We start from the raw sequence: 13272 nt of genomic DNA on the forward strand, positions 1-13272 counted from the left end.
TTCTTTTGAATTTGTACAGTTTGTCTTTTTTTGCTTATTGGTTGTTTGTCCTGTTGTTCTTTCATTGATTCTATCAGGTTTTCTAGATTTACTGAGTACGCCCACAAGAAAATGGGTTGCATAAGGTAACATATAGGCACTTTGGTAATATACTTATTCTGAATTTTGAACTTTGAAATACCAGGGGACAGGGAATGGAGTGGAGGCAGGTGCCTGATTTGAAAGGCGGTGACTTCATAGGAAAGATTCACAATGCAAGATTCAAGTTTATGTATTACTTTATACTTTACTGTCGCCAAACAATTGATACTACAATGTACAATCATCACAGCGATATTTGATTCTGCACTTCCCGCTCCCTGGATTAGAAATATTAAATATTAAAAATAGTAAAAATTAGTAAATATTAAAAATTTAAATTATAATTCATAAATAGAAAATTAAAAAATGGTAAGTAAGGTAGTGCAAGAAATGCTGAGAGGCAGGTCTGGATATTTGGAGGGTATGTGTCTGTCAAAACACACCATGAAATGCGTCATTTGCATCAAAAATCAGCACATGCAAGGACGTGCTGGGGGCAGCCTGCAAGTATCGTCGCGCAGTCCATCGCCAGCCTGATTTGAAAGGCGGTGACTTCATAGGAAAGATTCACAATGCAAGATTCAAGATTATGTATTACTTTATACTTTATTGTCGCCAAACAATTGATACTACAATGTACAATCATCACAGCGATATTTGATTCTGCGCTTCCCGCTCCCTGGATTAGAACGAAACAGAACTAGCAACAACAGCAAAACAAGCCCCCGTTCCTCTCCCCCACCCATGCACGTACACAGTGCTCTGACCCCAAGACAGTCCATATCCTTCGTCCCCCAGCCGCCAGCAGACCCGGAGAGCTGCTGCAGCTGAATCAAAGAACAACACTGCTAGAAGTGAGCACGTGAGGACAAGGTCCCTCCGTGCCACCAAGATTCATTACTCATATTATGTAGCACCTCAAACCATGCACGATCGTGTGGTGGTTAGCACAACGCCTTACAGTATCAGTGACCCGCTACGTTCTCCCTGTGACCGCGTGGGTTTCCTCCAGGTGCTCCGGTTTCCTCCCACAGTCCAGGCTAATTGGTCATTGTAAATTGTCCCGTGATTAGGCAAGGATTAAACCGGGAGCTGCTGGGCAGAGTGGCTCACGGGGACTGTTCCATGCTGTATCTCAATTTCAAAAATCTGTGGCACTGCCAGTGTTGTGAAGGGTGGGGTGAGGACCCCCCCATTGGTCATGGTTGACCATGGAAGTTGCGTCCCAACTGTTTATGTCATACGCAAGCCAAGGTAGTACAATGTGGAGAGTGAGCTGTTGCCCAAGTAACAGGCTCCCCCTCCCTACGCAGCTGATGAATCCAAAGGAACAGTAGAGACCAACACAGTTCAGCACCAGCAGTGTTCCAAGAAGTTGCCAGTCAGCATTGAACTCAACATCCAGCTCCTGTACTGTAAAGCATTGTGCTAACCATTATGCTACCGTGCAGCCTTATTCGACTAATCTCCTTTCCCAAGACTTCCGCCGCCACCAAATAATTCAAGTTTCAGGCATACGGCAATATCATCACCTAGCAGTTCCTCTCCAAGTTGGACCTGATCCCAAATAGAAAACATATTGCTATTCCTTCAACATCGCTAAATCCCACAATTCCCTACCCAGCCATTCCCAGGATGTACCTCCTTCCAGCTGCTCACCTTCTCAACGGCAATGAGGGATGAACAATAAATGACAGCCTTGGCAATAATGCCTATTTCCCAAAGAATAAACAAATAATTAAATATTCAAATTACCTCTTCGGTAGCAGTATACAAAATTGGTAGCGCAGTGGCAGGGTGAAGATATGTATCTACTAAAGGAGGTGTAAGCTGCTTCTTCCCTCCACTAGCCTGCAGGTCACCCTTGGGCAAGGTGTAGCATCTGCTTATCCTCACGATCAGGGTCACGTAAAGTCATAGGAGCTGGTGGTGGTTGGTTGTACGAGCAGCTGGTGCATATCACAAGTCCTGGTTATGCGACCACTGACGCCAGGCAGACAATCTCTGAAGAGTATTGATAATGGCCGGGGTCACCCACCTTGTAAAGACACTGCCCAGAAGACGGCAATGGCAAACTACTTCTGAAGAAAACTTTGTCAGGAGCAATTATGGTCATGGAAAGACCATGATCGCCCATGTCATACGACATGGCGCATAACAAGCGCACAAAACAAAGTTATGGGGATATAGGTAGGGTAAATGCAAGCAGACTTTTTCCACTGAGGTAGAATGGGGTGACAGCTAGAGATAAGAAAGGTGAGAAGTTTAAGGGGAACATGAGGGGAAACTTCTTCACTCAGAGAGGCTGGAGAGAGTGCGGAATGAGCTGCCAGCACAAGTGGTGCATGCAGGCTCAATTTTAATATTTAAGAGAAGTTTGGATAGGTACATGGATGGTACGGCTATGGTCCAGTTCAATGTGAGTATGCAGTTTTAATGTTTCGGCATCGACTAGATGGGCCGAAAGGCCTGTTTCTGTGCTGTACTTTCCCATGACATAATCTATATAATTTTATAATAATAGAATCATATTGAAAGGATAGATTTGATCATTTGTAGATCCAGATTTTTTTCCGTTTAACATTTTAGCATTAACTGAATACTTAATACCGGGAAATCAAGTGAACTATTAGTATTAGAATTAATAGCTGTGGGAAATGAACCAAACTCTAAATGCATTTTAGATGGATTATTCCTTCTTTTCTAATATAAAAGCAGCAATACTGTACGACAAAAAATCAATTTTGAAACTTTGGTACTTTGCAACAAAACTACGTATGGGGTTTAAACGGCGTTCCCTATCCTGCTCACTGAGTTATAACAACAATGTCATTTTAAAATTTCAATCTGTTCCTGAAAACTTTCCCTACTTTCCTTTGATGCAATCACATTCAAGACATATCTGTACTTTAAAACCTTCATAATTCAAAACAAATGCGCTTGGGAGTATCTTGGCTCACTGTAACATTACTGACATCTAAAACAAGCAATTTTGCTTTAGAATTTTAATGAATTAATTCACTTTTTGCCCAAGTAAGCCTGATGGTTACTTATGAAAGAAAACCGATTTTATGCAGGCTTATCGGTAATTGTAGAGGATAACAAAGACATATTGCACTTAATACAATGAGTTTGTTGTTTTCATACCGGGGATATCTAGTGCAGATTGCAGTACTAGATCACATTAAACTGTTTGAAACCATTACTTTCATCATTAACATACATAAAACCTACAACACAGAAATACCCCTTTATTTTATAACTGATGTATGTCAAAGCCAAAACTCCACATTAATTTCCATTTAAGGAATATGACGAGATACAATAGGAATTCAACATCTGCATTGCAGCATCTGGAAATAACTCACACCACGTGATAACACTGCTGGTAGCTAGTTCCTCAATGCACAGTGCCTTATAGATTTCCCTAGACCTTGTGAAATATTTCCGAAAGCAGCCAGCAATTTATATTCAATGAAACGTAGAGAGTCAGCATTGAGAAGGGCTGTTTGTTAAAGTGCAAGAAGCACTCGTAACCCATGTATTACCACAGTGTTCCAGCACTTCTGAAACAGTAGTCAGTTAGACCAAGTAGGCACATTTTTGCAAAGACCAGATTAAGCCCAAAAGTCAATTTGATACTTATTGTTTAGTACAAGAGTACAAATGCCAAGAAATTCACAGAACTGGTGACATTAAACACACAGTAATGTATTAAAATCTGCCTCCTCAATTAATCACAGTCAGGGGAATGGATTTCAGACTATATTACAGGCTCAGTGCCTATACTACAAATCCATGACACCACACCAATAGATCAGCCCGACCCTTTTATCTACCAATCGCTCATGAGCCATCTTTCCATTCCACAGATTTCTCATCTGGTTAGCACATTGAAACAGGTGTCTTACAATTTCTAGCCACGTGGATTTTAAAGCAATAGGGGAACTACACTCTATACCCTTCAGACTGCACAAGTTGTACCTTTCTTAATGCAGGGACTGTATTTGAAGGCACTGAACAAGAAACTTTCTCTTCTGCTCTGCAGTGCAATGTGAAAATTGAAGACTGAAGGTACAGCAGTTCCCAGCCATTCATGAGGAAGAATTCTCACAGACTCACTGTCTGAATAAGACCAGCCTTGAAGAGTTATATCCCCACAATAAACAGGTGTAAGTAGCCCTACCTACTCTGTCGTTGATTTTGAATTTCAGCACAGGAGTTGCATTTACCAATCACTTTTAAAATCAGACAAACTGGAAACAAATGAACTCTGAATACAGTTCAAATTCAAGAAATGGCTGCCTAGGGCAGGGTCAGGCTAATGAGACGTCAAGCAAAGATTTTGAAGTGATGCAATAGATAGAGAAAGGATTAGGTGGAGCTACAAACAGTTTTAAGTTGTCCTGATTTGCTTGTCTATTTTGCGCCTGAAATCATAATTGTGCCGTGATTCAAAGAAGAAAATAAAGAAAGAGAAACCTCGCATCTCAATCTCACATCTAACTAACACTTTCCACAATCTCAGGATGTCCCAAGGCAACTCACTGCCAATGCAGTTCAGTGCAGCTGCCAGCTGAAACACACCAAAGCAGTAATGATCAGATAATGCACTCCTTGGTTTATTTGCCTCAGCTGTGTGATCAACATAACTCAGGACTTCACTCACTTAAAAATGTGGCACAACATCCATTGGGGATAAATGACAGGGACTCCTTTAAAAGTCGTCTGAATTTTGGCACACATTCAGGGCCACAATCTAACACTAAAGAATTAACTCATTCATCATTATGATCAATGTCTAGCTTTGTAACGACTACAGCACATACTTAATTTAAGAATAGCAAGAAAATAATATTCCATATTACATTCTGTTGCCTGGAACCACACAGAGAATTCTTTGTTCATATGTCACGTCCACTGTCATTGAAAGAGTTTTTTTAATAGCTTCTTATTTTAGTTTCACACAGTACCTTAATTAATAGGACTAAAACCTGTTGGCATCTTTAGCTGTAATAATAAGAAGTTTTATGCTTATTTAAAAAATGAGTAGTTAATTTTCTTTTAATTTATTGAACCCTTTTTTTCTAAATAGCAAATAGTCACAAAACAATTTGTTTGATCCATTTCTATTTGGTTATGCCTTACCATCCAAGCTTAAACTATTTTCCTTCTGAATAAATAGAGCAGTTTCCTCAGCTTAATATGCATAGCATGGAATTCATATACAGACAAAATGAAGAAATGGAGACTGAAGTTTCCTACCTTTGCAAGTTGGCTGGATCTCATTTAGAAATGAAAGGGTAAGTTTTCTCGATGTGATAGTGGAATTTCTTCTGGATGCTCGTCTGTACACGTCTTTATGAAGAGCAAGAGAACTTTTCTCCTTTGCAGTTTGCAACTTCAAGCTTCACAACAGAGAGGGGGAGAGAGAGAGAGAGATAGAGAGAAAGAGAGAGAGAGAGAAAGTCACCTTGACAGCCAACTGCGAAAGAGGCATGCATGTGTGAGTGTTTATGAGTGTGTGTGTGTGTGTGAGTAAGTGAGAGAGAGTGGACTACTTCACAAGCTGTTTAACGGGCTAGGCTGAGATCAGCTTTGGTTGTTTTTGAACGTGTTCCAGCTGAGAATTGTTTCTCAGGTTCTCCGATACAAAGGATCGTGTTCATAGGGTTGGGGGAGGGGAAAGAATTGTTGAGGACTATTTAAGAAAACAATTTTCATTTATGGATTTCATAAATATTTGTCATTCTGATCATACAGATGGCAAAAGCACTCGCAGCCTTTTACTTCTACCATTCCTTTTTTTTAATCTTTCCACACCAAACCGAAAATTCTGTTTCTGCTCATTAATCGATAAATCAACAGATGAATTTGCATGCCAGCTCAGAAGGTGAATAATTGGGGAAATATTATGAAGCAGGGAAAATAAGAACTTAGAATGTGCTTGTTCAAATAGAACAAAACAGAGTTTTGACTGCAAAGACTGAAATATTATAACTTAAATATGGATCATCCTCATGAAGCAGAAACAGATGTCCTATATATCCCAGTAGAACGGCATGGCCAACAACACGTGGAACTTCTAAAGCTTTTTGTGATTAGTGTCTAGTTCAGCTCCATGCACATGAAGCTCATTATGTATTCAGTGCTTATTGCCCATTACCAGCGGCATCAGCTGACATATTTACACCAGGCAACTTTCAGTGTTTTCACTTAACACTACATAAACAACAAGACCTGGAATTTCCACTTGGATTTGCTGTTCCCTCTCCACACAATTCTCTACCATCAGCATGGCAGGAAAATGAGGATTTTTTAAAAAAAATGTAAATAACCTTCCATGCAATTTGAGCTTCTGGGATCTCTTGCACAAAGTTTGAAAATAGTCAGGCAGAGGTAGGCTTTGCCCTCAGATATTGCCACAACACTTGCCTGTTTCACCATTCATGACTTTTCTGATTGTCAGGTCTTCACATTCGTGCATCCCACTCTGATTATTTCCCACTGGGAGTTTCCAACATCTGTGGGCCTTCGGGAAGCTCCATGACCTAAGATGAACCTTCAACCACTGGAACATAATAATAAATAAATTATAATTAAATAATTATTTCTTCTTAACTTACTGAGATGCAGTGTGGAGCCCGGCCGCCCAGCAATCCCCTGATTTAACCCTAGCCTAATCATGGGACAATTTACAATGACCAATTAACCTACCAACTGGTAGGTCTTTGCACTGTGGGAGGAAACCAGAGCACCCGGAGGAAACCCACACGGTCACGGGGAGAACGTACAAACTCCTTACAGGCAGAGGCAGGACCTCAATCTGAGTTGCTGGTACTGTAAAGCAATGCGCTAGCCGCTACACTATCATATGGCCCCTTTTACTTATATACTTATAATTATAATTACTTAATTATAAGTATATAAGTAAATATTTTAAACTACTTATATTCTAAAGAAACCAGAACCTGAGTCTGTACCCTGATTTCACTGGTTTGCTTAATTTTCAGTGGCTATTTTCATGAATTGGACACTCAACAAAATTTAAAATGTTCATTGTGTTGTCAGAAACTCATTTCATTGCATAAAGCAGTACAGCACAGTACAGGCCCTTCAGCCCACAATGTTGTGCTAACCCTTTCACCTACTCCAAGATCAATCTAACCCTTCCCTCCCACAAAGCCCTCTATTTCTCTTTCATCATGGGCCTAGTTAAGAGTCCCGATTAAATCGCCCAGTGGATCTGCTTCCACAACCTCCTCTGGCAGCGCGTTCCATGTGTCAAAAAACACTCTACCATCCCCCCATACTTTCCTCCCAACACCTTGAAGTTATGGCCCCTTGTATTAGTCATTTCCACCCTGAGAAAATTAAAGTCAGTCAGTAGTCAACTCCATCCAACAAGATTAATGTGTTTTTACTGGGGTATGGTGTTTAGAGATGCACACAGCTCTCTGGATCTAGTCTAACCACAGATTTGTATAGCTTAGTATAACTCTTCCAGCTAACGTCATGGTCTTTGAGTTACATACACAACCATCCCATTAGCTTTTTTGATTTCTATTGTACCTAATGTACAGTATGTATCTGGAATTTTACAGCACCCCATTTGTCCTTTTAAAAAATTTACCCCAAGCTATTACTGAAACTTCGACAACTTCACCCAAACTGTCAAGCGGTTGCTTCCCCCAAGCCGCCAGGCTGATCAACACCGCCACCCATTAACCCACCCCACCAGCCCCCACTACCACTACCTACACCTCACCTATTACCAATTTATGTACATACCATCTATGCAAATAACCATTATTGTAAATGGATTCCTCTTATTTGTATTGTGTTTCTTTTTTCATTTTTACTGTATTATAGAGTCATAGAAAAGTACAGCAAAGAAACAGGCCCTTCAGCCCATCTAGTCTGTACCGAACCATTTAAACGGTACTCCCATCGACTTGCACTGGGACCATAGTCCGCCTTACCCCTACCATCCGTGTACCTATCCAAACTTCTCTTAAACATTAAAATCGAGCTCACATGCACCACTTGTGCTGGCAGCTCGTTCCACACTCTCATGACCCTCTGAGTGAAGAACTTTCTCCTCATGTTCCCCTTAAACTTCATCTTTCACCCTTAACCCATGACCTCTAGTTGTAGCCCCACCCAACTCCAGTAGAAAAAACATGCTTGCACTTACCCTGTCTATAACTCTCATAATTTTGTATATCTCTATGGAAGCTCCTCTCTGTCTTCTGTATTGGTGAGGGTGGAATGCAATGGGAGGGGGTGTGGGACAAGTGGCAGAGGAGTGCCAGGGCAGGAGTGGCGTGGGTACAGACACACCTACCTCTGAGACACCAGGCAAAGTCATTTGATTCCAAATAATTAGTTTATTGATCATTACAGAATGTCTCTCTGGTGCTTCCCACTCCTTCCCCTCTCCCTTCCCCTTCTCCCAGACATGATTCCCCTCTCCCTGCCCCCTTCCCACTCTCAGTCCACAATAGAGACCCATATCAGATTCAGGTTTACCATACATCATGAAGTTTGGTTTTTTTTTCCCTCCGGTAGCAGAACAGTGAAATACATAAAATTATGACAGTACTGTGCAAAAGTCTTAGGCACCCTAGCTATGTATATGTGCCTAGGACTTTTGCATGTGACTGTAACTATTGGAAGAACAACAAAGGAGCAAACTGGAGGGATGGTCATGTCTGCCACTCCCTTTTGTGTCTGATAAACTAATTGGCTTCGATTTTTCATTATTGATTATTAACTATGTGGCTCAATAAATGAGACTGTATCATACTTGTATTAATAGGCAGCTAATACTTAAATAGCAGTGAGCAAAGGATTAGATGAGTGAATCTTCAATGCACAGTACTCTGCAAAAGTCTTAGGCACTTACAGTATATACAGCTAGAGTGTCTAAGACATTTGCACAGTACTGTAGTAATTTTATGTATTGCACTGTATTGCTGCTGATGATAAACCTGATTCTGATGTGTGTCTCTAGTGTGGACTGAAAGTGGGAAGGGGGCAGGGAGAGGGGAATCATGGTTGGGAAAAGGGAAGGGAGAAGGAAGCATCAGAAAGACATTCTGTAATGATCAATAAACCAATTGGAGTCATAGAGTCTTCGAGTCATAGAAAAGTACAGCTCTGAAACAGGACCTTCAGCCCATCTACTCCATGCCAAAACCATTTAAACTGCCTACTTCCATCGACGGGCACCGGCACCATAGCCCTCCAAATCCCTTCCATCCATGTATCTATCCAATCGGTGCTTAAACGTTGAAATCGAGCTCACATGCTCTGGCAACTCCTTTCCACTCCCGCGGCCCTCTGAGTGGAGAAGTTTCCCCTCATGTTCCCCGTAAACTTTTCACCGTTCACCCTGTAAATCCAATTAATTGCTGAAAACATTTTGTGCAACAATTGTCAACGTATCGGAATTCTATTCATTCCAATACATGAAGTTGAGTTAAATCTTCTAATCCTTTATAACCTGACTTATTAGGTCTCTTTATTTAACAATCATGTGTCATCAGTCTAAAATTTTTTCACTTTTTTTATCTTCTCATCTTGGATGAGAGGAATTATGTTACATCCAACATGTAATGGTTTTTGATGATCTTTGGCTGTCGGAGGGGTTTGGCAAGCTGAGATGTTCAATTATGAGAAAAATTCAGTTTTTTTCCTGTTGGTCTAAGACAATTTGAAAGTCTTGGATGGTTCAGGACCAACGATCCAAAAATCAGAAACCATAGAATGTGATTTCCCTCCAATGGATGAAGCACATCATTTACCAGAAAGTTAATCCTTCAGTGGATTCAGCAATCTCAATGATCTCAGGAAGTTTAACTTTAGAAATATTTTTCGTCATGCATTAGAGATGATAAATTGTGCCCCTATTGTCACATCCACAAAGTTCCCTAAAGAAAGAACAAGAATAACTCTCAAAAATATCACTGAAACATTCATGACGTGTGTATTCCTTTACATCAGGCAGAGAACTTAAAATGTCTGAATTTTTCTCTGCAGATGTTACATAAATATAGCAAAACCACATGCTATTAAAGACACAAATCTTAAAATTTGGAGAAGGTCCTAAAGAAGAGTCTCAGCCCAAAGTGTTGACTTTCTGTTCATCTCCATAGATGCTGACTGACCTGCTGAGTTCCTCCAGTATTTTGTGCGTGTTGCCTTCGATTTCCAGCATCTGCAGATTTCTTCATGTTTTAAATCTTAAAATGTTGGGATCTCCTGCTTTAATTGTTAAATAATAATTCTAGAAAATGCACGTTGTTTATACTTGTTCTTACTTAATGATTCAAAGACTTTGGAGTGGTGTATCTGCATATATAGCGGTATTGTTTCAACAGTGTGTTAAACAGTAACCATTCATCCTGTTTACTACAGCATACTTGTTCCTTACTTATAAAAGTCAAAGAAATTCCAGATAACTTCCCATTACGTTATTAGCTATTAAGATCATAATCCAGCTCCATTTAGCCTCTTGAGTTTACCCCATTTTGTTTTAGTTCAAATTTAACTGAAGTTTTCCAAGTGTAAAACTCTAAGGGGTTTTGATACTCAGCATATGAATGATTTGGTTTTAAGTTCTTCCTGAGTGGCTGATATTCCATTACATAAAATAAACTGAATGCGTAGTTTAAACATAAGCAACACTTAACATGATCTAAGTTCATTATTTTCTCAACCTTTCAAATGTATTATCACGTCATTTATGGCAAGGAAAAATTATGTATTTGTCAGAATTATTGACAAGTTATGTGGTTCCATTTCCTTGAAATACTCCAAAATAGGCATTTCAATGCAATCTGAAGTGAAATTCCAAGGTTCAAATGTTCATTTATTATTGAAGTATGTACGCAATATACAGCTCTGAAATTTGTCTTCTTCAGATGGCCACAAAACAAAGAAAACTATGGTAGCCGTTAAAAGAAAAACACCAACCCCACTCTCTTGCACAAAAACAACAAATCTCGCAAATGGCAAGTTGAAATTCTCAGAATTGACGCCATTAGTAAGTATAATTTTAGTCTAATGATATTTCAAATATTTGCATCATATATTACAATTTATTTACTTTACAGATAACTCTTTATTTTGGCAGAAGTTATTTGTGAGTATTTCAGAATGACACTGGGATAGTTTGAATGTTAGTCATGAAACCTGTTATTTTAGTTTATGCAATAAACTACTCTTGAACTGAATGGTTAGTCAGGCCATTCCTGAGGGCCATTCAGAGTTAAGATATTGCTGTGGATCTAAAATTATATTGCAGATTCATATGGCAGTTTTCCCTCCCTGATGGACGTTAGGAAACCAGATGGTTTTGTATCAACAGTCTAGTCATTTCATGGTCAATTTCTATTGATTCTGGCATTTTCTTCCAGATTTATTTAATTACTGGAAATTAACTTACTTGTTTAGTGTGGTGGGATTCAAATTTATGTCACCAGGTCAATAGTCCAGACCTCTGGATACTAATTCTGCAGCATAACTAGTGCACTACTATGTTCCTCTTAATAACGTACTATTTTAATGGCAACATCATCATTATGTGCCATGTTGTATGACATAGATGACCATGGTTTTTCCATAACCATGATTGCTCGTGGGAAATTTTCTACAGGAGTGGTTTGCCATTGCCTTCTTCTGGGCAGTGTCTTTACAAGATGGGTGACCCCAACCATTATCAATACTCTTCGGAGATTGTCTGCCTGGAGTCAGTGGTTGCATAACCAGGACTTGTGATCTGCACCAGCTGCTCATACGACCATCCACCACCTGCTCCCATAGCTTCACGTGACCCTGATTGGGGGGCAAATCAGTGCTACACCTTGCCCAAGGGTGACCTGTAGACTAGCAGAGGGAAGGAGCGCCTTACACCTCCTTTGGTAGAGACTTATCTCCACCCCAGCCTTGCGCTAATTACTGTTTCATGGTGCAGTTACTGTTGAAACACTCTGAAATATACATGCGTATTAAATTTAACAAATTTACTATATCTCCAAATTTACTCGTAATACAGCAGTGTGCAAAAGTCTTAGGCATATATATATATAGCTAGGGTGCCTAAGACTTTTGCAGAGTACTGTAGTAATTTTATGTATTGCATTATACCGCCCTTGGCACTCTTTCTCTGCCACCTGCCCCACACCCTTCCCATGGTGCACCACCCTCGCCATTCCCACCATCCTTTGCTCCAGCCAGATTTACAAACTGGCTCTCTGCTCCACGTTGACATATACAGTACTCTGCAAAAGTCTTAGGCTCCCTAGCTATATATAAGATTGCTGAATGGATCCTGACCCTGATCTGGGCCATACCCTCCAAATACCCAGACCCGCCTCTTGTTTTTTTTTTGCACTACCTTACTTTCCATTTATCTATTTTCTATTTATGATTTATAATTTAAATTTTTAATATTTACTATCAATTTGTAATCCAGGGAGCGGGAAGCACAGAATCAAATATCACTGTGATGATTGTACGTTCTAGTATCAATTGTTTGGCGACAATAAAGTGTAAAGTATAACAGGGCCTAAGACTTTTGTACAATACTGTACCAAGTTATATCTACCAAATTTCCTGAATACACAAGAACTTGCAATTAGCACCTGCTACTCAAAGGATATTTATTGAAATTAGTCCAAACAGACTTTCAGAAAGATTATTCATCATCTTTCCACCTGTAAAGTTTCTCCAGTACATTATTCCATGAGTTTCTCTGAACCTCTGTTCAGCAGCTCATTTTGCGAGTTTGATTGCACCGGGTTTCTGTTATCAACTTATGGTTGAATTTCACAGTGGCTTGTTAGCCTCTCTAAATTTGGGGAAAAAAATAAACTCCATTTAGAATTGATCTGCTTTCCCTTCACAGTGTGTCTTGTAGCTGCAAGACAGGACAGACCAGCTCAGAGAACCATTTGTCATCCGTCCCTGCTAGACATTGAATCCCATGCTGCATTCCACATCTCACATGGAATTTGACCATTGCATCACCAACCTTGGCTTCAGGCCATAGTAAACGTTATGTGCGACCTTTCCAAACTCATAAAGGAGTAATTAGTTTTGATAAAGCTACACACCCAGAACAATTATGATATATGTTCCTTCTGTGTTCCTAAACAAACACTACTACACCAAATATCTAATACA

General features: G+C 39.8%; 1 protein-coding gene across 1 annotated transcript in view; it reads right to left on the reverse strand.

Annotated features, from left to right (window-relative positions):
- The window catches only part of col8a2 (collagen, type VIII, alpha 2), a 224404-nt gene extending 218766 nt beyond the window's left edge, over nucleotides 1–5638 (reverse strand). Inside the window, exon 1 of the mRNA XM_063033645.1 lies at nucleotides 5347–5638. Within this exon, the coding sequence (XP_062889715.1) occupies nucleotides 5347–5370 (24 nt within the window). The 5' untranslated portion in view covers nucleotides 5371–5638. The remainder of the gene's footprint in view (nucleotides 1–5346) is intronic.
- Nucleotides 5639–13272: the final 7634 nt, after the last annotated feature.

This window comes from Mobula hypostoma, chromosome 26 (genome assembly GCF_963921235.1).
Source record: "Mobula hypostoma chromosome 26, sMobHyp1.1, whole genome shotgun sequence".
NCBI classification, from domain to species: domain Eukaryota; kingdom Metazoa; phylum Chordata; class Chondrichthyes; order Myliobatiformes; family Myliobatidae; genus Mobula; species Mobula hypostoma.